This window comes from Martes martes (assembly GCF_963455335.1).
Source record: "Martes martes genome assembly, chromosome: 10".
Lineage (NCBI taxonomy): Eukaryota > Metazoa > Chordata > Mammalia > Carnivora > Mustelidae > Martes > Martes martes.
This window is the reverse complement of record NC_137898.1, coordinates 48,658,259-48,686,152: the sequence shown is the minus strand read 5'-3', so window position 1 is coordinate 48,686,152 and position 27,894 is coordinate 48,658,259. Positions and strand designations below refer to the sequence as shown.

The following is a 27,894-nucleotide window of genomic DNA, read 5'->3' as shown; positions in this document are numbered from 1 at the left end:
GAGAAATCCGTAAGGAAGAGTACAGACCGTTTGGGTACGTGTGTTGCCAACCTTTCCATATGGACTGCGTTTTGTTGTCCTATGGGTCAGGCTGAATCAGAGGAGTGGAGGTTGCCCCACAGGCTTCTTTTATTTCCCCTGAAGGATCTGGGGTCTTCTCAGGTGCTGGGCACACTCCCTTCCAGGAGCGTTTCTCATGAGCCTGCTGCTAGACTACTGGGTTTGGTTCTCCTTTGCTCTGATGTTGGAACATTCAAGCCTGGAGCTGTTGAATGCAAAAGAGAGAGTAAGAGGTGTCGCTCTTTGAGAGAAAAGCCAAGTCTTCATTTAAGGTGGAAACAACACAACAACAAAACAAGAGAAAACCCTAAGATTATGCATGCAGTGTTCTTGTTGGGTAGGACGCCCTGTACTTTCTCAGGCCCCTGTCTCGGCCAGCAAGCCATTCACAGGCGGTGGAACTGGGGGCCTAGATGGCCTGCTCCTCTAAGACCCAACATTGTTGTGAATAAAGTCATTTGTTTCTCTTGGTGTTTGCCCAAGGGTTTGGGTTGAAATCATTTCCATTCACAGAATAATGATTTATTAGAAGCTGAGAAAAATGTTAGAGGGAAGGCAGGGCCCTTTGATCTGTTGTTTTGTGCTCCCTGAACACAGGAAGGGTCAAATTTTTGAACAAATATCAATGCCTAAACTGTGGTGGATCTTGTCTTGAAAATATTAAAGGTGCTGCTAAATGTGGGAAGGGGACAGGGGTGATGGGACTACAGAAGCTGGGGAAGCAGGTGCTTTCTGCTGGGAGCAAGTGGGCACACAGTCATGTGTGCTGGGGGCTCCGAGCTCTTATAGCAGAATAGGCAAGAGGTAAAAAAAAAAACCTTCCCGTGGTGCAGCAAGGGCAGGAGGGGTGAGGCAGATTGGGCCGTACTGGGTTTGAGGGGAGAGAATGGCCAGCAGCCCTTCCCCCTGCCTGCCCAGTGGAACAAAGGCTGGGATGTAAGCTGGCCTTCTCTGGAGGGCCCAAGTGTGTAGGAGACTTGGGGGTGGGGATTCCATGACCCTCAGGGGGCTGGCTGTATGGAGAAGGCCCCAGCTGGATGGAGACCGGTGGTCGCAGGGTCTAGGTCGTCTCACCGTAAACATCTTTGCTGCAAGCATTTTTGCTCTGTAACTAATCAGCTGTAAGGCAGCTGTGCTGCAAACGAGAAAAACAAGAAACAAAAAATGGGCGTTCATTAAAAAGGACATAATGAAACACAAGAAACAAATAACAAAATTAAAAGGACTTCGTTGTGAAATACGAAAGATTTGAATCCTTCAGAACATGTAATGTGGATTCATGGCAACACCGTGTGAACAGCTGGTTTCATTTCGCAGATCGTACCTAAGCACTTGTCTTTGCGGTCTTTCGTTCATGCTAGTATATGTTCTTTGCTTACTGATCCATCTCCATGTTCGACATTACATGTTTTCTCTTTTCACTAAACGTTCTTCCTTAAGAGAGGTGGCCTGGGGCGCCTGGGGCGCTCCGTCCCGCGTCTGACTCTTGATTTCTGCTCAGATCATGATCTCAGAGTCTTGAGATTAAGCCCTGCTTTGGGCTCCGTGCTAGGCATGGAGCCTGCTTAAGATTCTCTCTTCCCCTCCTTATGCCCCTCTCTCTCTGTGTCTTAAAAAAAAAAAAAAAGAAAAGAAAGAAAGAGGGAGTATCTATTTCCAAGTACCAGGATGCGTATTTGTGTTAAGCGTTATGTTGCCTTGTGAGCACCTGTTCCACCTGTTGTTTGTGCTTGGCCTTTTGTCACGAGTCTGGCAGAAGACCTCCCAAAGTTCTGTGGGAAATGCGGATTCAAAACTCTGCACTACCATATAGACCATCACGAGGGCTAGGATTTATGTAATATAAAAACAGGAGTACTGTGCCGGGGGAGGAATGAAGCCAGGCTGTCAATCAGCCAATGAAATCGAGCTGTCAGCCCATTATCTCTGTATCTTTTACAGCAAAATTGCTTTATACCCAATGAGTTATGTGGTAAAAATGCTTGTGGCAAAAGTGCTTGAGGCCAAGCTGTCTGCAGCAAAGATGCTCATGGCAGAAAAACCAGATGTGGGTAGATAGACAGGTCTAACCCCAGGGTCAGGATAGACTCGCCTAGCAGGGTACAGAGGAGGCTCTGAGTCCAGCCCCCAGTTCCCAACCCAGCCCATAGCCTCACTCCATCTGTGCAGCCCACCCACCCCGCCATAGGAGATAAGACTGACAATGCATGTGCCCTATGGTGGCCCTTGCAGGGTCGCAGCAGTGGCCTTGTGCAGAGTGGGGGTTCTCCAGATTTCAGTGTTCAGATTCAGGCAGCAGAAAGTGGGCTGGAAAGTCTTATGAGTAAGGCATCCATGTGATTTATTGTCTAACCAGGATTCTTTCGAGAATAAAAGTGGACACACTAAATAATTTTGCTGGGGAAACAATAAATCAAAACGGTCCTGGGCACACAGAGCTGTGTGATCACTATAGTTTTCAGACCTTATCTGATGTCCCCTTGAGTTGATAAAATACGGTTTACTGGCATTTGCAACGGTGACCAAATGGCAGGCATAATTTGCCATTAAATTATGCAGAGCAGCCGGATAGCTGCTCTGAGCCCCAAGAATCCCTGCCTGTGGGGTGAGCAGTGGCACCTGGTTGCAGGAGGGAGGGGGTGTCCTTATGGCAGCATGCTATGCCAAGGGACATCAGCAGGCCTGTCTGTGACTGCTCAGAGCCCAGGGTCACACCGACCCCAGAAATGGTCCCTGCCCCGCCCATGTCACAGGGATTCTTTATGTTTTGGGATGTTTCAGAATGATTTTTGGGGATGTGATTTCCACCCCTCTGATGGAACCCCCTTCACACACACTGGTTCAGTAAGTCTCCCTCCTCTGAACAGAAATCTGCATCTGTCCCAGAACAGAATGGCCTGTGTCTGTGTGTCTCCTAGGCCAGCAGCTGTTTGCAGGCGGGTGGCATCCCCAGGGCTGGTGCCAGGCCTGCCCTAGGGCCTCAGGGCGGTTGGTGGAACCACAGGCTTCGCAGACCCTGAGCTCATGACGCTTTCTTGGCCACTGCAGGTGGACACCCAGACTGAAGACAGCGACATGAACAAACGGAGGCGGAAAGGCTTCAACAACCTGGACGAGGTTCGTGCCCACAGTGTCCATTTAAGCAAAGGCTGGTTGCCTGGCAGCCAATGGCCACAGCGCTGACCCTTCCCTTTCCTCTTTCATGAGCCACTCGGTTCCAAGCTTGGCTTGATGGAGAAACCTTCGGGCTCTGGTCCTCCCACTATTATTTCCTAGCTGTGTCAGCTGGAGAAACAGAGCCTCCCAGGCTGTGCCTCACGTCTGTGAAAGGCAGATGATACAATGGAAATGTAGGCAACTTATTGCAGGATTTTTAAAGACTAAAAACGCTAAAAACGAAGGCAAATATAATGTGCCGAGCATGCTGTCTGGCACCTGTGCTAATCAACACAGCATCACTATTAGCAGGGGGACTAGTAACCCAGCACCGGGAGCCCTTCCTGTCCTTGAGCCATAACTTCTGCCTTTTGTTTTCTGCACTTGTCTCCAAGGCAAATGTCCCGGTGCCCACAAGTGCCACCTTCTGGTGAAAGCAGGAAATTACAGGCTACTTTGTCAAAATGAAGTACCTAATCTCTCTGCAGACATGGGTTCTCAAAACAGTGACTTTTATAACAAAGGGAGCTAAAAGGCCCAATCTAGGGGGTGGGGGGGAAGCCACCTGTTGCTTACCCCATTTTCTGGGAGAGGCAAAGGGGCGCTCTGATAATGGAACCCTGGAGTTCAGTTCACGTCTTAAAATGTGCACAAACACATTTTATCCAATGGGTTCAAATCATGTTTGTCCAATCCTTTTCTAGACAACTTGATCCTTTCAAGAGCAGTTGCTTCTCCATTTCTTGGTGCTGGTGTGATCAGGAACCTAGTGAATATTCCTAGTGAACCGGAATAGATATTTGAAAGGAGGAAGCAGAAGCTGATGAACAGGGTGGGGGGAACTTCCCACTTTCCTGGTTATGGGTGTTGGCTCTCACTTGAAGTGCCTGTGATTTGCCCCTGCCTCCTCCCTAGAAGTTTCCCTGTGATGCATGATGTCTCAGGGGGAAACCTGCTTCTGCCCTTCATCCGTGGCTTCTTTGAGGGAGTGTTTTTGCTCTCTCTGTTGCTGGCAGCCCAGGAGTCAGAGTGTGGGAAGAAATCGGTTGCACCTGCCCTTCTGAGTTGTTTCTGGGCTGATCTGAATCAGCTATTGTACTAAAGTCAAGCTTCACTAAGCAGTAATTCTTTCCAAATTTTTGCTACTCAAAGTGTGGGCCAGGAACCAGCAGCATCAGCCTCACCTAGCAGCTGCTTAGGGATGCCTGTCAGGGCCCACCCCAGACTACGGACTCATCTGAATCTGCATTTCAAAGAGCCCTACAGTGATTTGTATCTGAGCAGTGCTAGTCTGCTTGACCCACTGTCCTGACCAACTTTGGCCTTATGCCAACAGTGGTGCTCCAGTAAACCTACAGTTTTCCACTCAAGACTATAGCGATATGCAGAGTTCCATTCTGCACTTTGAAGTGGGGAGTGACTCTTCAGTCCGTGTTTATCCAACACTTCAAAGTGGCTATGCATACAAGGTTTCACCTGGGGCTGTTCCTCTTAGGGAATCTTTAAGAAAAAAAAATCAATTGACCTTAGCTTGCCTCTTCCCATGACCTTTCTAAGTGAAAATATCTTTGTTGTCTTGAGAACATCTGTTCCTGTGAGGGAGAGGCCCTGCCTCCCTGGGAAGGTGGACGGCCCACCTGATTCCATGGTGGCATTTACTGCTGAGGCCTGTGGGAACAGGTCCTTCGGTAAGGAGAGCAGACATTGAACCAGCGAACGCTGGTAATTTTCCAAGTTTTATGTTTTAGCAGATGAGCTCAGGAAGGCTCTCCTGGAACTCCATTTTATACAACAGCACAGCCAAGTGACCACAGCCAGCGCCTCACCAGTCAACACTCATGTTGGTATCAGGGACACAAGCAGTTCTGAACTTTGAGGCATCTTCTCCGGAACCCATAACCCTAGTCTGACCATGAGAAAACATCAGACCAACCCAGCCCGAGGGACTCTGTACAAAATAGCTGACCTTCAAAATTGTCAAGGTCATGAAAGGCGAAGAAAGATGGAGGAACTCTTACGGAGGAGGGATATTGAGGAGACGTAGCTAAATGCCATGTGGGACCTGGGCTCGTGTCCTGGAACCCAAAGGACATCGCTGGGAAGCCGAGGTAGCCGGAATCAGGTCTCTAGCTTCGTTAACAGAACCGTGCCGGTGTTCATTGCTTCGGTTTGGTAATAGCACCACGATTATTCTAGATGTTAACATTGGGTTCCTCTGGATAAAGGGTATGCAGGAACTCTCTGTGCTGTCTGTGTAACTTTTCTGTAGGTCTGACATTATTTCCAGATTACAAGGTTTTTTTAAAGATAGTGACCACAGAGCAGGGCTGGTTGACGTTGGGAGTAGGGTGCAGGGGAGAGGGGAGAAGGGAGCCCAAAGCCTGTGCCTTGCCTGACTGAGCACCCCCTCTTGTTTCCTTCATCCCCCTACTCTTCACCTCTCGATGCCACACAGTGTAATTAGAAGACGGTTTTGCTGGTCACTTCATTATTATATTTGACTCTCTGCAACAACCAGGTGAAGTGGGCTAGGCTCTCATTTTACAGATGAGGGAGCTTCAGAGAAATGAAGTAAATTGCCAAGGTCCCTGGGCAGGGAAGTGAAAGAGGCCGTTTTCAGACCTTGTGTGGCTCCCAGGTGGGTGTGCCTGTCCCTCAGGAAGATGTGAGCATCATCTCAGTGGGCATCACCAGCTGCTCCTGCCGTGCTTCCTCCGACCCTGGCGACCTTCTTCAGGAAACTGGTCTGGTGTCCTGTGACCCCGAGCCACTCTCTGATATCTGGGTTCTGGGATCCAATAACCGATGTGCTCCTTTGGCCTTCGCAGCCTTCAGCCTATCCCAGCCGTGGCCTGCGCTCCAGTCCAGAGGGCAGCAGCGGGAGAGAAGTGGGAAGCCAGAACAAAGTCAAATCCATGGCAAGTCAGCTGCTGGCCAAGTTTGAAGAGAATTCTCGGAACCCCTCGCTCCTGAGGCAGGTGAGTCCCGTCAGACGCTCACTGGACCTGCCTTCCCGGTGACCAGCACCTGCTGAGAAGCCAGCAGAAATGTGCAGGCCTAGTGGGGGATTTCAGGCAAGCCAGCCAGGCCTGGCTCAGGTGAGATGAGGGCTCCTTTTGGATCATCGGCCCCAGGAGGGACCAGATAGCACATTTAGGCCATAGCGAAGATTTGAGGCCTTAGGAGCCTCCCATCTCTCTATAGCTACTGTCTCTGCCATTGTATCCTGAAAGCAGCCATGGGCGGTACTGAAGCAAATTGCATAGCTGTGCGCCAGCAAAACTAATTTATAGAAACAGGCATCAGGCCGGCTTCAGCCTGAGGACCATAGTTGGCTGATGCCTATTCTGCCCTGGAGAAGAAATCCAGAATTTGGTTTTGCCTTGTAACCACAACCTGATTTGCAGCCAGCTTTGAGATAGTCCAGCATAAGGGAGGTTTAGAGACACTGGCTGCCTGGAAGTCTAAGTCCAGAGGGAGGAGACCTGTGCACCCCAGGGAAAACCAAGTCATAGCTCTCAGCTCCATGGGAACCAACACCCCCAAGTGTTCACTGACGTCCTCTCCTCCATGTTCCCTCGGGTCAGGCTGGCAGGGCTGTGGTGTCCGACCAGGGCCTCTGGGAGGCTGAAGGAGGCAGAGTACCACGGGGCAGGCTGCACACCAAGCTGATTGTTCTCAGACTCTGACTCCATGGTGTGCTCTGCATGGTTCATTCCTCTGAATTGCTCTGGGATGCCATCATCAAATTACAAAATCTTGGGACAAGGGGTTTGGTTCTTTTTTGGAGAACACCTGTTGTACAACAGAATTAGGCTCCTCTCAGGAGAAGGACAGACTCTAGGTTAATCAGGCTTACAGGTGATCATAAATGTCTCCCTGGTCTTGATGGTGGGCCCTGCCCCTCTGGGCAAACTGGCCTTAGCCAAGAAGCCAAGTTTTGTTCAAAGGGGACCATTTTCCTGAGACTTGTGATTATTTTCCTCAATTGCCCCTTCTGGAGGTTTGGCCCCAAGTGTCAATTGAGGGTTCTCTTCCATCGGAAGGAATGTGCTGTCCCTGTCATCTCGTGTGCAGGAGACTTGGCCATTTCCAGGAGGACGCCAGGGCTGGCCACCTGGGCTCGGCATAGGCTCTGGCAGTGCAGGCCCAGTAGCCCAGGTCTGAGCCAAGAGCGAGGCCTCCCTGGGATTTACACGTTGTCCAAGAGAAGGGGACTCCAGGACTTGCTGTTCACATGGACAGAGAACCAGGGTTCAAGTTTCCCTGCTGGGCCTGGCTCGTGGGAGCTCAGCCCAGGGCTGTCTTTGCACTTGCAAACTCTCTCTGCCTGCCTCTCTTCCTCTCCTGCCTCCAAGTGTCTGACTCTCCTTTTCCTTCGTGTTTCCTGTGGCTGCTTTGTCGGACTCACCTTCCTCCTCCCAGGAATGCCGTGTCTCAGGGATAGGTAAGCCTGTCCTGCGCACTTCCTCTGACCCACCTATTAACACTCGCTGCTCCAGGCCGGAGGAGCCCACACCCAGCCCGTCACCTCCTCTGAAAAGGCAGGTAGGGCTCCTTCCAGTGGACCCTGTCTTGGTGAAGTCAGAGGGGACTTTGGTCTGGAGGGGTGGGGTCGGTGTCTCTGTGTGCGCCCCAGGTAGGGCTGACAGTAGCTTCTCTGGGAAGGCAGACAGAACTTGAGGTACAGTCCATATAGGTAAGAATAACCAGGTCTACAGCTTCTGGAAATACGTGCCAGCCCTGAATGTCGTCTGCCCAGCTGCTGTGCTCCTGATGCTTTATTTGCTTGGGGCGGAGCAGACCGTATCTTATGGGGTATTTGGGGTATTTGGGGGGATGCTCCAATTGCAGGCCTATTGGATAGGAGATTTCTAAGTAGACGGACAAGTGACAGGGATGGTGAGATAAGCTTGGCAGGGGAGGCCAGTTGGCTGCACACCACTGAAAGGTGGTGTGGAGAAGACCTCCCCTGGTGCCGGTCAGATAAGCAGATGAGGACCCGTCCCCTGGGGCCAGGGAGGCCGCTAGCAACCATGGCCCGAGGCTCTGTCCAGCCTGCATCTCTGGGTTTGGGATTTGAACAGAATCCTGTTCTTGAGTGCAGTGTTCAGAAATGTCTCGCCCGCAGCAGGAGGTCGGTGTTGCTCCCGTGGTGGAGGCTGGGCGAGGTCAGTGAGGATATATGGCAGTGATGTTAGGCCTGTGTGCACAGAAGAATCACCTAGAGAGCTTTTTGAAGAGTATCGCCAGCTGCTACCCACCCACAGGCCAGTTAAACCAGAGTGTCTGGGGGTTGGGCCCAAACTCAGGTGGCTTTTTCTAAGCACCCTAAGTAACTTCTGTGGGCAGCTAGGACTGAGATTGGGCTCGTGGTGGTTTTGACCTGGGGGTCTGGGGTGAGGCTTAAGACAGGGTGTCGCTAACAAGGATGGCAGGTGGAGGAAAGTCAGTACCTGAGGTTAGCGGGGAATCCAACTCGCAGTGGCCCCTTCTGTGCCTTGGTCCCCGGTCCTTGTGGGGGAGGGCTCATGGCGGGGGTGTATGAATGGGCCACAGTCGGGAAGGAAGCTTGACTTTCCTTCTCTCCCAGTTCCCCTCGGTGGTTGTGACGGGGCATGTGCTCCGAGAACTAAACCAAGTGTCTGCTGGCGGCGGGTGCCTGAACAGGCCCTGGAGGGCCAGAGCCAAGTCGGACCTGCAGCTCGGTGGGCCCGAGGCTCCCGCCGGCCTGCCTCCCACCTGCCAGGGAGCGCCGGCCCTTTCTGGGGTGCTGCGGCGGCTGCAGCAAGTGGAGGACAAGATTCTCCAGGTGAAAGCCCTGCCCGTGGCCCTTCCTCTGCCTCTGCCTGGGCTGCCTTCCTTCCCTCCTCTGTCCCCTTGGCACCGGGTGGGCTCCTTCTCATACCGTTCACTCCCTGTCTCCTGTCTCATCCCGCCGCTCTCCTGGAGGCAGCCACCATCGTCTCTGTCACTGTCTCTCTCTCTTTCCCCTCTCTCACCTTTCCTGCAGAAGAGGGCTCAGAACTTGGCCAACAGGGAATTTCACAAAAAGAACATTAAGGAGAAGGCGGCTCACCTTGCCTCCATGTTTGGACACGGGGATTTCCCGCAGGTAAACACGGGACTTTCAGAGCCCCCCAGGAAGCTTGATGCTGCACATCCGACAAAGTGGCCATGAGTCTGTCTCCAGAGCTTCACTTACTCCCCTTTCCTCCTCTTCCAGCAGGAGGGCTATTGACTTTTCAAGCCACTAAGGAATTTGGGCTAGCATCTAAAAAAGACACGGATGAGCTGATGCAAAAACACTAGATCAGTCATGAGAAAGGGAAGACCAAGGTAGCAACATAGACTCAGGTCAAAGGAAAATGTGACGAGCAGAAACGTATGCTGTTAGATCCTAGACAGGGCTGAGTAGGTGCTGAGCTTCCTAGGAGGAAGTACAAAGAAGGAAAGCTGATCAGTTGCAGGCATCCCATCCCAGTGGCTTAAACTGAGGCACAATGGAGAAATTTCCCCATGGCCCTGACCAGGGAAATCCCAAATGATGAGCCAACTCTAGGCTCTAACCTGTGCTCTGCTTTTCCAAAAGGCAGCATCAGGCAAGCAGAATGGCTTTGCCTCAGGGTGGTAAGCACAGCCCTCTCCAGGCCAGGTACTGACCTAGAACCTTGCTGAAAAGAAGAGGGAGTGCGTGGCAAGGAGAAGAAAGAGTTTGCTAATGTGATGCCACAGGGCACGTGTGTGTCAGGGGCCCCGTTGCTTGCAGAGAGCTGCTTTCCTTCGGTCTCCTCCAGACCTGTGTCCTCTGCTACCAGGCGGAGTCATTGTCGTGGGAAGGAAGTTTTGTATCTAGTTCGTTTCTGGGTCCCAGGAGCCATAGAGATGCTTGCTGTGGCCATCTGCTCCATAGTGGCCCCGGGGTTCTCTCCTAAGTTGGCAGTGGCTCCTTCACACCAGGCTGCAGAGCGAGAGCATTGGGAGTTCACTGTGGCATTCTGTCGCAGATGTACACACAGACAGGATGGGTGTGCTCCCGCTACTTTGCTGTGATGAGGGAGCCAGGTTGGTTGTAGCAGAATGCAGTGTATCCAGGAGTCAGATGGTCCTGCTGGGGTCCCAAGACAGAGGTTTCTCTTCTGTCCTGAGACCCAGCCCTGGATTTCTTTTCCCCTCCCTGAATGCGTAGGCATGGGGCTGCATGGTGGAGGCGAGCATCGCTGCGCGCTGCCAGGGGACAGTCACCATTTGCTCTGTTTCTATTCTGTGCAGAATAAACTACTTTCTAAAGGCCTGTCTCTCACTCACCCTCCGGCTTCTTCCTCCTGCCTTCCGTCTCCCGATCCAGCTGCTGCTTCCTCTCCGTCGACTGTTGATTCTGTTTCTCCTGCCAGAAAGGTAGCTGTCCTGAACAATTAGTTTCCCCCACTCCCTGCATGTTCTGAGATATTCTCCTGCTCTGCTTGACCTGCGCAGACAAGCATCGGAAACTTGCTTGGCTTGGCTGCAATGAAAATGCGTAAGATCCTTTCCAGCGGTCCCAGATTCGGTGGTTTCTGTGTTGGAGCAAGCAACAAAGCGGGACAGGCAGCACACGAAAATGTGTCTGACTGTGCTGCTCATCCAGCAAGCATTAACTGGGGCCACCGTGTGCCAGATGCTGACACAAGGAGGGCAGGGGCACAGCTCTCTTACTCCAGTTTTGAGGACAAACAGTGCATTAGGCAAGAAGTAGGCGATTGCCAGTCTGTAGCTGTTTTTGACCCAACAAAACGGCAATCTCACATAATGAACCTGCCGCTTTTCAGTACTGTTCCTTAATTCTGGGGGATATACAAGGCAAGATTATAGGAACCCAGAGGGGAGAAGCCTGGAAGGGATTCACAGAGGAGGCAATATGGGAACCAAGTGTCAAAGGTTCCATGGAAAGAGAGAGGCAAAAGTTCTAGAAAGGTCTAGCCTGTGCAAAGGAAGGTATTCGGGGTTTGTGTGAACAGAAAGAAGATTCTGGTGCAACTTGCTTTGGAAATAAAAGTGTTTATGGAAGTGTGGAGGTTGAGGATGGAAGTCAGCCCACTCTTCATGTTAAGGAGTTTCATTCTGCCCTCGTAGAGCCATTGGTGCCACGGCTCCATGTTCTAGAAGGAGGACTCAAGTAGCAGGGCAGAGGTTGGCTCAGAGGAGGGGAGGAGGTGGGAAGATAACTTCAAGTAAGTAGATCATGAACTGCAACCCTAGAATAATTTTTAAACTAGGGTTCTGGAGCACTTTTCATGGTTTCCATTGCCCTCCTCTTACCAAGTAAGCTGAGAACTGTAGCGGGCTGGGGCGGCAGAGGGATGGTCTCCAGGAAGTTTGGCCCCTGGGCTGGATGAGCCTGAAAATGGATGTGAAGCCCACTTCTTCAGCTGTCGCTCAGGAAGTGGGTCTTGGTCTCTTCCTCGCAAACTGTGCTCCTCCAAACACACTTGGTCTGTCTCGCTCCCCCAGGCTCACCTTGGTGCAGAAGGCTAGATGTCCCCCATCAGAGTCACAGCTCGTTTGCTTCCATGCTGTTAGGCTGAAGCACAAACCAGCCATCTGCTGTTGCCTGAGTGGAAAATTAGGAGCTGCCTCTTGGTTTGTAGCTGAGACCCCACTGCTGTGGGGAGAAGGGTGCAGGTAGGGTGTCTAAGAAAAGAACAAGGGATATTATCAGCCCTACCCCCTCCAGTATCCCCAGTGAGGCTATGGAGCATCCCCGGCAGGGCAGCAGGAGGTGGTCTGGGGCGGCACAAACACCTCTGACCTGCAGCTCCTCCGAAGACCACCTCGGCCAGGATGCCTGGCGTCTTCCTCCGGGTCAGCCCTGGTCAGCTGTTTGGCCTCAGGGCTCCTGACCTGTCTGGGCTTCTGTATTTTCTCATCAGCAAGAGACAATCCCTGGCTCATGTGATAGCAAGCTGTCTGGGTGGGGACTGACATTTTTGTCGTCATCCTCACCAAAATTCCAAAGTAGTCCTTTTGCCCAGCTTGGGAGAGGAGCCTCCCCTGGCCATTGGGGGCGGGGGTGCTTCCTGTTATGGCGCCCTTCATGAGACAGGAAGGGACGAGGGTGCCTGGGCACAGACAGGCAGCAGTTGGTGCTCCTGGCTGGGTAGCTGGGCCCACGCCGTGCTTCTTTCCAGCCCCCCACCTCTGGCTGGCCCTGGTCAGTGTCCCCTCTAGCCTCTGCCTTTCTTTCATGCTCAGGGTGACCTGGCTTGAGGGCAGAGCTGGGGCCAGAAAAGCCCCCACATGTCCCAAGTTCCCTGACTTGGTTTCCTGTAGGCATTGGAGCTCTAGTTGCAGGCAAGAGGCAGTCCCCCAGGCACACGCAGGCCACCCACATGTCTGATGGAGACACTTCTCATTGGGAGGCATTGCTCCATCATTGTCATGCTTCAGTGAGGCCCTCGGCTGCTCCTCCACGGGGTTCCTCAAGCAGCTTTTAACCAACGTCACTCATGAAGCGAGCCAGCAAGTGAACATTCAGTCATTCAACAAACATTTACTAAACCACAGACAACTTGGTGCCCAACCCTTTGGGCTCTCGGGATGAGCATCAGTGATCTGGAGTTACCTTCCTTCCCTGATGCGGCTTGTATCCCAGTGGGTGGAAATCAATAATCAGTGATAATGTAATATATAGGTAAATGATCTAATACCTCAAAAGACAAGATAGTACTTTCTCTGGAAAAATTATAGCAGGTAGCAGGGAGCTGGCGTGCTGGGGAAAGGTAACAGCGTTACACGCTGTTGTGTGAGGGGAGGGTGGGGGGTTCTTCCTGGGAAGGAGAACTGATCAGGAGTAGAGCCACAGCTGAGAACACAAAGGTGCAAGGAGGAGACTAGATCCCAGGCCTCCTGCCCCTGGCCTAGTGGTCTTTGTACCAGTGGCCGAGCACGAACAGGAGACCTCGTCAGATGCCCCAGCTCAGAGGCCATAGCCACAAAGAGCTCCGTGCCCAGGTGCACTGAGAGCTGCAAATGGGGTGGGCTTTGGGCTGACCGGTCCTAGGCCCTCTGCTCCAGGTATTGCCAGGGGCTCTGCAATCTCCCCCTCCCCCACCACCAGTTTCCCTCCCTCTCCTGCACCCCATCCCACCCTGAATCAACACTGGGTTTTGTGCATGTGGAACCTGGCAGGTGAGCTTCCTCCAAAGAGAGAACTGGCTGCCCCTTAAAGTCAGTGACGATCTGGTGACAAACTTCATTCTGTCCAAAGGAGCTCTGGGATCCTCCCCCCTGGAGAGAGCCTGAGGCCACAGTGCTTCCTCCAAGCCCCTGCTCTGATTACCCAGAGGCCAAGCCTCCATTCAGGGAAGCCCGAGGAAGGAAAATTCACTTGGAAACTGATGCTTAGTCCTTGGCAACCTTGAGGCAGGCAGCGTGTCTCTGTTCCTGCCCTAGAGCCCTACATTCCAATTCTGAGGGTGCAGGGATACTCCCCTGCCTGTGGGAACAGACCCAGCCAACCTCAGATGGGGTCACGTGTTACAGGGATGCAGACTTGGGTCACGAGTTCCAAGAGATGTGGCCAGGGTGTGCCTTCAGATAGCCCTCTCAGCTGGACGTTTGCTTTAAGATTCAGTAATGCTGCTGGCAGCTTGGCCTGAATGGTCACAGGGCGTATTGAGGTCCTCTCATTTAGGATCTAGATCGTGACCAGAGTCTTGTCTTTCAAAGACCCGACCAGGGATCATGTCCGCTTCTATGTCTCCAGCACTCATTCAATTCATCCACCCCATCAAACCAGCCCTCCTGTAGTGTTATCGACCCCCTAGCAACCATCAGTTAATTCCTTTTTTCAAGCAGGGAGGCCACTGCCTATTTGGCACTGGCGTGGCTGCTAGCCATTTGCCAGGGCTGGTGAGCTCTTGCAGGAACAAGATGGTGGTCAAGTGTTTGTGCCAAGGAGCAAGAGGGGGCTGTGCTTTCAGTCCTCCTGGGTCAGAAGAGCAATGTGCATTACAAAAGGAGCTTTCTCTACCTGGGGTGGGGTGGGGGGGGTGTTTGTTTTAAAACTGGATTTGCAGGGTTTCCTGGAGAGATTTGCACAGTAGAGGAAAGCTAGGGGAGTCTTGGCTGGGCACTATGTCTTCCTTTCATTTGATACAAGGATAGATCTTAAGGCTACCCCCAACCTCCTCATCCTTCTCTTTGTTCCTGGGATAGGACAGCCTTTGGAGGTGTCCTGTGTGCATCCCCTCTCAGGGGGATTTTAATTCGCAGAGTGCTGGTGTGTGTCAGGGAAGTAGGGTGCTCTAGGGAGAAGAACATGAGCTTAGAGTCAGAGCGCCGGGCGCTCACCACGTGACCTTGGAGGAGTCAGTGGACTTCTCAGCACCCCAGTCCCCCAGTTGTAGACTGGAGGTAACGGCAGCTAGCCCTGGTAGTGCCAGGAATGATGCAGTGAGCTCACAAAGGTAGAATGCCTGTAGTGTCCAGAAAATGTGCTCTTTCCCCAGCGGAGGAGACTTCCCAAAGAAATCTCACTTACCTGAAATGCATGTTGATTCCTCTCTTTCTAAAGGCAAAGAAGTCACCTTCAGGTTCCCATTTCCATCCCAGCCACTTAACAACAGTGCGGCCTCAGGTGAGTTAGAGCCTCTCTGAACCTCAGCTGCCTCATCTGCGAAGGGGGATTATGAGACCCACCTCGCAAGGCTCTGAGGGCCACACATGTATGATCACAGCACAGTGCCTGGTGCCAGGCGACACAGGTGCAGACATGGGCGCCCGGGGAGGTCACAGCGCCAAAGGCCTGCCCGAGTCTCAACTCTAAGTATGTCATTTCCGGACCCCCTCAAAGGAGGTGGTCTCTATTCTTGGCCTCCCTTGCTCTTGCCCTGAGTATATCCCTGGGCATCCAGGCCCCCAGCCTGTCCTATGATATTTCTCCTCTAGGGACTCATCAGAGGGGAATGTCAGCCGTAGTGGGCTCAGGAGACCTCTTCTGGCTCTGCTCCCCTTCCTGCGAGCCCTCACCTTTGAGGCCCTAGAACCTCTGCCCTTACCCTGCCTGAGCTATGTGGGCTTCATGATGTTCACAGCAGGCCAGGTGGCCTCAGGTGGCCCAGCTCTGTGGTGAAGCACGGCCTGGACACCTGGTATTCATGGCTGAGTTCCAGGCCTGAGGGGGGTAGTTAGCATTGTTCGGATACAACTCAGCCCAGGAACCTGCTTCCTCCTTCATTCAGAGCAAAGGCCTTGTGCCAGGAGTGTAGAGATGAGTAAGACACAGTCATGACATCAGGGAGTTCATACCAGAAGGGAGGTGGGCCAGCTCAGAGCTGGTGAGAAAGGCTCCAGTATGCAGCCAGGGACTGATGGTCACGTTCTAAGCTCAGAGTGCCAGGATTGCCTCCAACATGCCTCCTTGGGGGGCCCAGCTGTCTGCAGCCTTTGGGGATGATGCTGAGGACCATACATATGCCACATGTTTGAATCTGGGTTGACTCATTGAAGAGAAGTCCGTGTGCTCATTTTGGGTAGGCCACATCATTCTTCCTCATGCAGAAGAGGGAACCCAAGTGACCTAGAGTTTCCCAGAGTGAAGGCCATCTAAGAAAAGAAAAAAGAAGTTGTAGAACATAGAAATGTAAAAACCATGCAAGTGACGGTGTTTTGGACTCATTAACTCTCTACAAAGTGTTTCTTGGGGGCCTCGCACCATTTGGGGTATGGCCTGAATTCTGTGGTGACCCTTTTTTGCAGGGATGGCCGTGGTCTCCCCATTTTACAGATGAGGAAGCTGAGGCACACAGAAGGGAAATGGTATATGTGAGGTTAATCTAATGTAATGTGAGATAATGGCCCACCAGAAATGTCCAGCCATTCCAGCTTGTTCTAATTAACGAAAAAATAATTAGAATTCAAAAGGGGTGGAGGATAGTAAGAAATACTCCAGTTCTTTAAAATTACAAGAATATTGAAAGCTATATAAAGGTTTGCAAAAACAGCCCCATGGCCCTCCAGAATAATCAATTATTTAAAAACTAGTGACTGGGATGTGATCATTTCTGGCTACATCTTTTTGTTGGAACTGATTCCCAAAGTATAAATTCTCCTCTTGACCAGCCTGCCTTTTAGTGCATGAATCTCCTTGCTGAGAATGCCTGGATCTCACTCTGAGGTCAATACCAGGACTGATTTTTCTGGAAACTTTTCTGGAAGTTTCTCCACAAATTGAGCTCTGTCTTAGGATCCTAAGAGCTTAATCGGCTCAAGCAGTGCTACTTAGTACTGGTCTGTGACCCAGTGAGCACAGCGAGTGAGAGTGAGCGTTAGACCTTGTAGAGCAATCTGACATTGGCTCACATCCAAGTGTGTGATCCTATTTCCAGTAATTCACATTTACTATGTCCAGAAATACTAGGTCACAACAGACTCTGGATTTTTTTTTTTTTTAACCAAAACCTGGTCATTTGCCACTTATAGTTTGAGGAACAATGAACTAGCACTGGTCTAGCTGGTCATGTCCTCACTCTACTGGAGCCAATAAGGCATCCTGTTGCCAAGAAACAGAAGAGAACCTCTAACCCTCAACGCAGTGTCTGCCTCCACACTGGTCTCTGGGGTGGGCCTCCGGGGGGCTTCCCCTCACCTCTTGAGATGAGTTCTCCATCACCGGGTCTCCTTGTGACCTCTCCAGAAAGTCTGGTCCACCTCTTGGTATTGGCCAGTGGTGACTCTGGGTTGGTTTCCATCAGGTTGGGAAGGGCATGTGGGAAATCCAGTGCTGCTCTCCTTAAGGGTGCTTTCGTTATTCTTAGGAAAGCTGTGGCAATGGCCTGGGGCTGTGATTGCAACTGGGAGAAGGGAGCCTTTTTGGCCCATACTGGAAGACCAGGTCTTGTCTTTATCCTAGATCACCTGGCCGGGTAACCTGGACAGTGCCCAGTCTTGGCAGAGCAACTGAGCAAGTCCATGAGCGCATAGATGGGTCTGGTGACACCTGCCAGCTACCTTCCAGCCCTCAACGTGCTTCTGTAATTGCTCCTTAAGCCAGGGTTGCACAAAAGCTCAACAGCACAGAGTGCTTATTAGCTAAGTGGTTAATAAGGTTCCCATTAGGGACTTGTATATAAAGCCTCAGAAAGTACTGTCTTAACCCCTGTTAACTCAGGGGAGGCGATAATTGTGTGTGGGTATCACGGCATCACCGTGGAGTGTTTCTGGGACAGCGCCTTGGAGCCAGTTCACACACTGGGCCGCGGGAGACAGCCACACAAGAGCTGTGTGGGCAGGGAGGTAAATCTGACCTCCTCCATCTTCTCCCCCTCTTCAATTTGATATAAACCCAAGAAGTATTAGTATTCTTCAACCCCCTTCTGAGGGGCCTGGTCCGGGGTGGGGGGCAGTCCCAGTGGGGGTCCCAGTGAGGGATGGAACATCAGGCGAACAGTGGCTTGTTGTCCTGAGCCAGGGCACCTGAACCTTTCTTAGAAACAGGAGCCAGGTTTCTTGGCATTCGTGATATCCTGTAGATGGCAGAGAGCTTGGAGGCAGAAGGCTGATCTCCCCCAGGTCGGGCCAACTCGGGAGGTGAAGTGGGTCTGGGGTAACTGGCCTGGCTGCTGTGCTCCCAGGAAAGGACAGGCTTTATAAAGTCTGAGAGGCTCCCATCTGTCTGAGCCACGGGCTCAGACCCCCTACCTAGGAGGCCCATGGCCTGCTACAATCCCCAGGAGCCCCACACGTGGTCCAAGGGCTCCAAAGTGGCCATGAGTGTGAGGGCTTCCTTAATGAGAAAGGGAGCAGGAGCCTCCTGGATCTTGTCATTCTTCCCAGCTTGCCTGTCATCCTTCCCTCTCCTTCCCCCTCTCAGTGGCTGTGCTGTTGCTGGAATCCAGTAAGCTGGTCTCAGCTTCTGAGGCCGGGCTCTGCTACCAGGAGCTGGGGGACCGCTGCCATTCGCTTTGCCGTCCCCCAAACTTCCTGCTTTATCGCTGAGGCTTTCGTAGCAGATTAGACGTGGCCTCCCAGGGGCAGCCGTGGGTTTAGATGGAGGGCGTTCCTCCAGCCGCGCCTGTCACTGTTATTTGCGGTTGCAATGGTTGTCCACCTGAGCCACTGTTCTCTCTGGCCTCGCCTCCCAGAAGCCAGATTCCAAGGCTGGGGAGGGCCGGGACCTGCCTTCTTCCCGGATCCTGGGTCAGGAACGGTGCTTCCAGAATCCCTTTTTGTGCTATGTGCCTCCCTGAAGGGGAGACTGCAGTGCTCCTGGGGCAGCTTTCATAGCTGGTGGGAAAGGGGGAGCAAGGTAGGATTCGCTGGGGGTATTTGGGTGACCAGCCCATGTCCGCTTGGGCTGTCAGATCCACCCCTGCCCCAGCCCCAGGACACGTGGATGGGGAACCAGAAGCTCACAGTTGGGGGGTGGCCGTCATGCCCTCCAGAGCACAGGCACTTGTGACCTGCCAGCAGTGGTGCCCAGGGCCCCCATGGAGCTGACATGCCAGCAGCAGCCTGGGGCCGCCGGGCACGGCCGCCTGGAGCACGTGGTGGAGTTCCATCCCGTAGCCTCCTTGCTCCCATTCCAGTCACTGCTTCTGTAGGCCGGGGGGGGCACCCAGGTTAGATGCCGCCATGGCTCCCCAGGGCTGTGGAGGCTGCAAGGCAGGCTGGGAGCTGCTGCACTCGGGAAACGGGGAGGGAGGAGTCCAGCTCCTCCTGGCCTAGCCCTGCCAAGCGCCAGGCACTCGAATCCCCCTTCTCTCCCTCAGTTCATACCACACATCCGTGAGGCAGGCATGATTTCCCCTGTCCTACTAAATAAGGAAATTGAGCTCAGCAGCTAAGAGTTTTGTGTCCAGTCTCAGAATTGGTTCATGATGGAGCTGGGGTCCTAACCCTTCCTCCCAGTCTGGGGCGTGGTGAGCAGTTATGCTCATGATGCCTGTGAAGCAGCAGCTCCCAGCCCTCCAAAGAGGGGAGATGGCTATGGGAGGGTGGCTGCCGGTCAGCTGTCTATCTGTGAGGTCCTGGTTCCTCAGGGTGTGAGGGCACCAGGCTGGGGCTCAGGAGACCTGAGAGGAGTTCTGAATCTTGCACATCTTTGCTAAGTGGCCTGGGAGAGCTCCCTTCCTCTCTCTGGGATTCATTTACCCCATCTGTGAACCAAGAAACTCAACAAATCCTGCAGGCCTTGCACACCCACGGAGCTAGTTCTCCAAGTCACCTGGCTCACCCCAGGCCCCAGCGTTCCATCTCTGTCCTTCTCTCCATCTCCAGAGTGCCCGCTGCCCATTCCAGGCTGGTTTTGCATCTCCTGGGACGTCGGGCGCTGTCTGCATGTGGGTGTGGAGCCCTGTCCCACATCCAGCCTGTTTGCGCTTTCCTTCTCAGTGCTAACTGGCCTCTACCTTTGTCTCTGTCTCCTCTACCTCTGCTCTCGGGTAGCTGACGGTAGGGAAAGTATCCAGCGGAATAGGGGCTGCAGCCGAAGTCCTGGTCAATCTGTACATGAATGATCACAGACCTAAAACCCAGGCCGCCTCTCCAGACCTGGTAAGGACGCACACCCCTCAGCCTTCACCCGCAGACACCGGCTCTGGTCTCCCAGGGAGGATGGCCTGGCCCACCCGAGGCCCCTGGCTTGTGGACAGGAGGTGTGACAATGGGGTAGACCGGTGCCAAGGTTAGAGGGAGGGCTGCGTTTTCTGACCGATTAACCTCACTCAGCTCCCCTCAAGGTTGTTTCATAAGGCAAAGCCTGTCCCCTGATGTCTAGAGAGCTCAGTGAAAAGGCCAGGCAGGCCACCCCTTACCCTCAGCATTTGGCGTCCAGCTCAAGTAACGCTTTGGCACAGGACTGAGAATCCAGTAACAGAGAGATGCTCTGCCCTCTGAATTCTCCCTTTTCCCCAACAAGGCTGCCTGCTGCCATCACCAGCCCTTTGACTGGACAATTCTTTTGCTTTCCTTTTGACACATCCACCCAATCCCCCAGGCACATGGCTGCCTCACCCTCATCCCCTCTCTTGCATTTAGGAATTTGCCTGGCTGCCCCAGGGGCTGGAAGACACAGCCTCTTGCTTTCCTGCAGTTCTCTTTAGCAGTTTGGCTGCCACAGGCTTTCCTGGCCTGGCCTAAGTCACTGCAGGGGGACAGGGGTGTGGAAAGCATCCTTTCAGGGACCTCACTCTAGACCCAGGCAGCCCTTCATCCCTGGGGCAGATTGCTGGGGTCAGCGTTGCTAGGCAGGCCTGTTTGTGAACAATGCCCCCTCTGTCAGACAGAGCGACGCCACTCCCACCTGAACCGGAGCAGCCAGCCTCAGAAGGAACCCCTCCCGGGCCTCCTTGGTCGTCAGCTGGCCTGTCTGGGTGCAAAATTAACAGCAGCCCACGCAGGGCTGGGGTCGTTGGGGTCTGTGCTGGGAGCGGATCCTCCGCCCCTCAGCCTCGGCCACAGTGCCCGCAGTGAGATGAGTGGCAAACAGGAGCCCAGGGGGTCCCCACGATTGAGCTCAGAACTTTCCAGGAAGTCTCGGTGTCAGCCCTGATGCATGGCGCTCCTCTCCCGCCGCCCTCTGCCCCCAGGAATCCATGCGGAAGGTGTTCCCCCTGAACCTGGGCGGCAGCGACACCTGTTACTTCTGTAAGAAGCGTGTGTACGTGATGGAGCGTCTGAGCGCCGAGGGCCACTTCTTCCACCGGGAGTGCTTCCGCTGCAGCGTTTGCGCCAGCACCCTGCGTCTGGCCGCCTATGCCTTCGATGGTGACGAAGGTAACTCCCGGGGGTCAGGGGTGTGCGGGGCTCTGCTCTGGCCTCCTGTCCGCTCGAGCCTCTGGGGCGCCCCCGTTCTTCCCAAGGACTGTGGCATCCCCAGGAGCGCTTTTGTGGGAGCTGGGAGATCCTGCTATAGCGAGAGGCCCCCCCAGCGGGCCCAGGGGGCCATGAGCGCCTGCTGTGTACCAGCCTCGGCCAGCACCTACTGTGTGCCGAGTGCTTGACATACATGTCCTCGCCAGTACCCCCACCTTCCGTGGCCCCGTGTCAGCAAGAGAATCACACCTGGCTTGTAACAAGGGTTCAATAAATGATGACTTATTAATGTTTTTATTTACAAAGTATGTCTTACAAAAGCGATCATAATAGCAACCTCTCCTCTGAGAAGCAGCCTGCCAGGATGAACCGTCAGCCAGCCACGTAATCTTGGGCCTGTTATCTAACTTCTTGGTCCCTCTGTTACGTCATCGTAAAATGAGGATAATAATAGCTCTTAGCTCATAAGGTTGTTGCGAGGTTGTTCGTGGGAGTCAATTTGTGGGAAGCGTTCAGAGGAGTGTCTGCTATATTGTGAGTCCTGGATAACTTTTTCCTGTTGTACCATTGTTACCGAGATTACTGTTGTAACAGTGAACAAAGAAGTCTTTTCTGGAAGGTGCCCAATGGTCCTGGGCTGTGGCCGGGGACCCAGGGCAGCCCTCACCTGGGTCTTTTCCTCTCCTTCACTGCTGCCATCTGTTCCGAGACTTTCCCACCTTCAGGGGCCCCCAGAAGGACTGTGAACTACAAACAGTGCTGATACTCAGAGCTGTCCATTCTGCAGCCTGGCCACTGGCCTTGGGAAGGAACTTGGCCTCGGTTTGGCTTAGGGATTACCTGAGGGCTTCGGCCCCATCCCCGGCATCCCCCATAGCTCCCCCATTGCGACAGCCTGCTCAGAGGCAGAAAAGGGTCCTGCCACCTCATCTCAGTGTGGCTTCTTTAAGGCAGGTGGCAGAAGCCAAGTTTGAGGCCTCCCGGGCTTACTCCCAATATTGGTATTCCCTGACCTAGACAGGGGCAGACACTGGCTTGTGTCTGCCATGGCTCTAATTTACAGGAGAAAACCCATGCATACAAGTGTGTGTATGTTTTATTTTACAGGCAAGTTTTTCTGCAAGCCTCATTTCATTCACTGTAAGACCAACAGTCAGCAGAGGAAGAGACGAGCAGAGTTGAAGCAACAAAGAGAGGTATGTTTTGTCCTGAAAGTGCTGGTGAAACAGGGAAGGCTCCTGGATAGGAGACCATTTTCAAAGGTCCTTGTAAGCGAGGCCAGAGTTTCTGGCCCTGGAGGGGCTGAGACAGCAGATGAAGCCAAGAGTCCATACTGTGTGTACAGGGTGGAGGGTCTCTGCCTTAGCCCGTTCTGCCAGCCTCTGGGTTTATCCCGTTCTGGAGGCCAGCTTGCCGGTGAGTGGTGGCGCTGGCTTCTCCTGAGAAGAGCTTTCCCATGTCCCAGGGAGGGGACTCTTTGCCCAGCCATGGGAAAACTACAGGGTCCCCCATGCATGGGTCCCACATGTCCACAGTGTTGCAGGCAGGGATGCCTTTCCCTCCCCGTGGAGCCTGACTTTCCCTAAGTCCCCCCACCCTGGGCCCCCTGCCTTAAATGTCAGCAAAGTGACAGGCAGCAGGGTGTGTGGCCAGTTGGTGACAGCGTCCCCTCTGACAGCTCTTAGCAAATACCTTCTCTGCTGCTTGATTAACCACTGCCCTCCCCAGCAGGGACCAAACCATACAGCTCTTTTTGGATTATACGAGGCATAGAGCTTAATGTAGAAAAACGGATGGACAGAGTATGTAAAGAAGGAAAGTTAAAAGATCACTACTCTGTTCTGAGAAACCTATAACTAACATTTTGTGAAATTGCCCTATGTTATTGTCTTTTCACCTAGTTGGAATCCTATCACTACACTTTCATATCCTTCTTTTTATGTAGCAACAGTATACCAAGAGCCGTTCCCCATAACATTACAAATTCTTTCGAAGCATCATTTTTGATGCCTGTAGAAGATGGTTAATAATTTATTCAACAAGCCCCATGTTGCTGAATGTTTATGTTGTGTCCTATTTTTTTACCTTATAACTGTTTTCACAGCAAGCATCTTTGTACAGCCATCTTCGTCCCTGTTTCAAATTACTTAATGAGGACAGATCATTAGAAAGCATTTCTGAGTCAAAGGATGTGTGTGCCTTGTGTTTTGTTTTGTTTTGTTTTGTTTTTAAAGGATGTGTGTTTTGAAGGCCTGTGAACCCTGTGGTCATGTTAGCTCCAGGAAAGCAATGCCCATATTCAGCCCCCCTTCAGCAGTGTACGGGGGCTCTTAATGGGGTTGGGGGTGCTGGTTGCAAAATGCAGGGTCTGCCATGGTCCGTTTGCATGGGCTCTCTTTGTCTGTTCCATCAGTGGGGTGTTCCGTGAGAATCATGGCCTGATGCCCCCCCCTCTGCTCCCTCTCTTAGGAGGAGGGACCGTGGAAGGAGCAAGAGGCCCCTCGGCGAGACACCCCCGTGGAAAGTTCTTGCGCAGCGGCTGCCATTGGCACGCCCGAAGGCAGCCCTCCAGGTATCACCAATTCCTTCTTTAGGAAGGCGCTAAGCTGGCCCCTCGTGCTGCCAGGGGGCCTGCTTCACGTTCCCCGGAGCCTGCTTAACTGGATTTGGGGACTCCTGTGTGCAGCCGGCCTGCATTTCAGGGACAATGCTTACAACTACTGCTACACGTATGAGCTCCTGAGCCTCGGGCTGCCCCTCCTCTGGGTGTTCTCTGAGGTCCTGGGCTCCATGTACGGCGAGTCCGAGGAGTCCCTGGAGGCCATCCGCAGCTGGGTGCTCAGATGCTTCCCGGTGAAGCTCCAGTGAAATGCTGAGCACCCCAAAGGGCCCTCACATTTCCAGTTCAGGCGGCAGTCTGAGTGTAGGTAGCCAGGACTCTGGCCGGCAGCCTGACATTCTCTAGCCCATTCGCTCCAAGCCAAAGAGCTTCACCCCGGCCCCCCACGTCTGACTGCATCAGGGTGGACATCCCCTCCTGGTGCTGGGGCTGGACGACATGAAGGATGTTTTTTTATAGCTTTGTACTTCTTTTATACAAAAGCGAGCCATAGTTCTAGGTTTACATTTCAATTTTTAACTTTTAATCAGCCAAGAGAAAGCATTTTTTTTTCCCCAATGAGTGTCCGTTTTTCTTAACACGGTTTGAAGTTTGTAACTGGTATCACAAATCCCTTCCACGGCGTAGTCCGTGGCCACAGTCGCTGCCTGCGACACTCATGGTTTGGGCTTTTATAGAAACAGAAGTGAGTGTGCCACCTTCTGACCAGTGCCTTTTGATGTACGTACCCTGGTACCACCTGTCCACGGGGACAGTGTTTTGGCAACATGAAAACATCATCAGTTTCCAAGAAAAGAGTAGATCAGAGTAGAATTAAACCTTATGGAAGCACACGGCAGTATGTAGCTGGTGGTAATCTGCCCTCCCGAATGGAGGGGGAACTGTTTTGCACCCTGGTTTTGATGTCAGATTAGTAGCTTAAAGGTTTTTCCCCTCATCACCAGACCACAGCCAGGTGACCATGGGGTTTCGAGCAGATTGCTACAAACATACATGGTCCCTCCCTGTCAATGAGCACGGCCCAGGAGGCCCCAGGGTTCCCGGCCCGTGCAGAGCTCTGGTGAGCTGGTGCCTTGCAGGAGAGGAACTGTGCCCCCGCCCGGTCCTTAGCCCAGGCTGCTGTCTAAGCCGTGGCCACTCAGGGTCTGTAATGGTCAGGCTGAGGGAAGACTCTGCCCTCTCGCATCCTGTGCTTTGGGACTGAGGCCGTCTGTTAGCACCTCAGGGTATAGGATTTCTGGGAAGCGTGACCTCCCCAATGAGCCCTGCTCACAGACATCCTGGTGGCTTAGCCACTCAGCTGCCACGTGGATCTGGTCAAAGCAGCCAGTTTGTATTCACACTGTCCTAGCAAAGGAAGGTGTCTGACCACCTGTGTCTTGACTGGCTGGGGAGGCTGGGAGCAGAAGCTGTTTGTTGACTGATATAAAGAAATATGCCCTACTGAGGGCAAAAACAGGCCTTGGATCCACCCTACCTGTGTCCTTCACTCAGGGTTTCCAGGGGGAGGCCTCTCCCCTCCACACCCTGCCCTGCCCTTACACGTGCCGCTGTTGGGTCTGCTGGAGCAAGGCTCAGGATGTCTAGAGTGGCCAGGCCAGAGATGGCTCTGTGCACTCGTGACATGAGAGAGCTCCTCTAGATTAAGGAGGGATGGAGCCTGGCATGCGTTAGGAGCCAGGGCGCTTGAGAGCTGGGAGATGACAAGTTTCCATAGGGCAGGAAGAAGGGGAGACACATTTCTACCAAGCATTCCTTGACATTCTTGGAGCAAACAGGGGCACGGCTGTGTCCCAGCCTGTGGGAACTGGCACCTCTGTCCTCGTTGGAGCCATTCTCAGTCCAATGACTTGTGTTGGATTTTTCCAAATTTTTGCTGGAAATTTCATATTCAGCATGGTGGGAGGAGCCCTGGAGTCATGCTGTGTTCGAGTCTAAAAGGAAATTCTTGAGGGCATGGTGTGAACACGTGCACAGCCGTGTCCCTGCTTCTGTCTTCAGCCCAGGGTGGGCGGGGACGCTCTGTGGAGTTCTGCTCCGTGAAGCCAGAGTTAGACTCTCTCGGAGAATGTCGTTTACGGCCATAAAGAGACTGGTTTGAATTACTCTGGTGAGACGGGGCGTGCCTGTCAGAAGCCTGAGATGTTTGTATGTTCTGAGGCTGTGAACCTTCCTGGTGGGCAGAACTGAAACTCCTGGTGATCCCGGGAGGCAGACGTCTCTCTGCCTCTGTAGCACATTCAAGAATAGCCTGGGACACCGGAGTCAAACTGGGACAAAGAGATCTTGGGGGGTAGGGGGTCATGAGGATGCGTGCCACTCAGAGGGGAGAGCGGGGAGCGCTGGCCTCGGCCAACTACACGCACCCACTCTGGCCGATGGGTAGGCAGTCACTACCAGAAAGGTCCATCGGTCCTAAGCAAGCAATGATCTGTTTGGGAAAGTTTCCCTTTTATCAATGGTTGCCTCATCTTCAACTCCTGTGCCTTTTGTGTTACCAATCTTTTTCCCTTTTTCCCCCACCCTGAACTAAATTCTCCTTTCTGTCTCTCTCTCTTGCCAACCTTACACTGTGGCCACCAGTTCGTTTCAGCCTTCCAGTGCTACACCCACTTCTTGGCTGACACACTTCTGCTCGGAGGTGACTGGTTTTCTTGCCAATTTTCAGAAAATGGTACTAATGCCTAACGTGCTTTCTGTGCCCCGTCCTCCGTGCCGCGGTCCTGGCCGTGCTAACTGCGAGCGTCTTGCATACTAACGGACTCATGCCATGGCCTGGGGGGTTGGCGACGTGGGGTGGCATTCTGCTCGAAAGCCATGTTTGACTCTACTTACCCCTGAGCCGGCCGCCCAATCCACACCGGCAGCATGCCCGCCTCCCTGCGGCTCCCTGTGCGGCCTGCGTGCATGTCTTTCCCCTTGTGAAACCGCTTACCTTCCCGGGACGGGTCCCCCAGCTGTGAGACAGCACGCCAGAGAGGGCTCTGTCCCCTGGGACAGAGTAGCCGCTGAAAAATACACACAGACAAGCATTCTTACCTCGATTCTCATATGCAGATTCTTGATCAAAACCGTGGGTGACTCTTGGGGGAAGGGCTCCAAAAAAAAAAAAAAAAAAATAATGCTCCCAGCCTTCATCGCAGGCTTGAGCCACCCAGGCTTTGTATTTTGAACACACCACAACCACGCCCCCGGCAAATCCTTTCCCAGCGCAGCCTCTGCTTTAGACATAAGGGCTTTGCTGTGGCTCTTCTGACTGTTCTTGTCTCATCAAGCCCCAGAGGATGCAGAAGCTTCCACTGGAGCAATCGTTGTCCCAGGCCAGGGGTGGCTGCGAGACCCGACTCCACTGAGCCCTGGCCTGGAGCAGCCCACATCCGTGCCGCCATGGCTCTGCTCAAAACACATGTGCCCGCTGACTCATTACCCGGAGCAGCGGGACGTTCCAAGTGCTCTTAGAGGGGGACGCCGTGCAGAGGCTGGGGGAGCTGTTGTGCGCAGGGCCTCGGGCTCTCAGGCAGAAGGGGGCGTCTGTCCTGCATGCAGCCGGAGCCACGCCGACCTCTCGGCCTGTCTGCACGGGCCCGCATGCTGCATTGCTCGCTGCACTGGTGCAGAGTCTAGCCAGTACGAAGTCATCGCTCTTGTCTTGTCTTCTCTTGCAGAGTCTCCCTCCCTTTGTAGAATGTCAACCAGAGAGGGCCCTCCTTCCCTCTCAGCCTTCTCTTTAGCTAGCCTCCCCCCCCCCACCTGCCCATCTCCTCACAACGCATGTCTGTGACCTTGGGTAGCCATTTACAGTGCCACATGGGACCCTGTGTTTTGCACACAGCCAACGATGTTTAGCTTTATTTATGGTATTTGATGCTGTAAATGAAAATAAATATGGTTCTTTATAAAGCGCATTGTTTCCTCTCTTCTTTGCCAAGCTGCTCCAACCTCAAACACGGGGGCTGGTTTAGGGGGACAGTCTTCCCTAAACTACTGGCGGGGCCTGCACTCATGGTGACATGGGACGCTCTGGGGCTGCGCTGGGCAACTCTGAAAGGAAATATTACCCAGGGGTAATATTTGGAAAAAGATCACCAATGCTCCTGGGCCAGGCTTTTGGGTCTCTTTCTTGAAAATTCATGGTACTTTTTCTGTGTAGATTCTGGGCATAGCTGGGTGAGGGTCAGTGTCACCTGAGCTGTGAAAAAACAGATTGTCTTAACAGCGCCTGTGCTCATTTCCCCCCACCCAAACCGTACACCTGTCGGAGAGCT

General features: G+C 53.1%; 1 protein-coding gene across 3 annotated transcripts in view; it reads left to right on the top strand.

Annotated features, from left to right (window-relative positions):
* Positions 1-27,894, top strand: part of MICAL2 (microtubule associated monooxygenase, calponin and LIM domain containing 2) — a 208,423-nt gene that overhangs the window by 106,504 nt on the left and 74,025 nt on the right. The window contains exons 16-26 of one of the 3 annotated variants that reach the window (XM_080814900.1): positions 3,109-3,177; positions 6,045-6,194; positions 7,642-7,764; positions 8,810-9,028; positions 9,230-9,331; positions 10,489-10,614; positions 14,771-14,833; positions 19,642-19,749; positions 20,784-20,970; positions 22,117-22,205; positions 23,479-23,581. In XM_080814900.1, the coding sequence (XP_080671026.1) occupies positions 3,109-3,177; positions 6,045-6,194; positions 7,642-7,764; positions 8,810-9,028; positions 9,230-9,331; positions 10,489-10,614; positions 14,771-14,833; positions 19,642-19,749; positions 20,784-20,970; positions 22,117-22,205; positions 23,479-23,581 (1,339 nt within the window). Of the gene's footprint in view, positions 1-3,108; positions 3,178-6,044; positions 6,195-7,641; positions 7,765-8,809; positions 9,029-9,229; positions 9,332-10,488; positions 10,615-14,770; positions 14,834-19,641; positions 19,750-20,783; positions 20,971-22,116; positions 22,206-23,478; positions 26,724-27,894 lie in introns of those variants that run through there. The other 2 variants (XM_080814898.1, XM_080814899.1) reach the window with 2 other exon arrangements.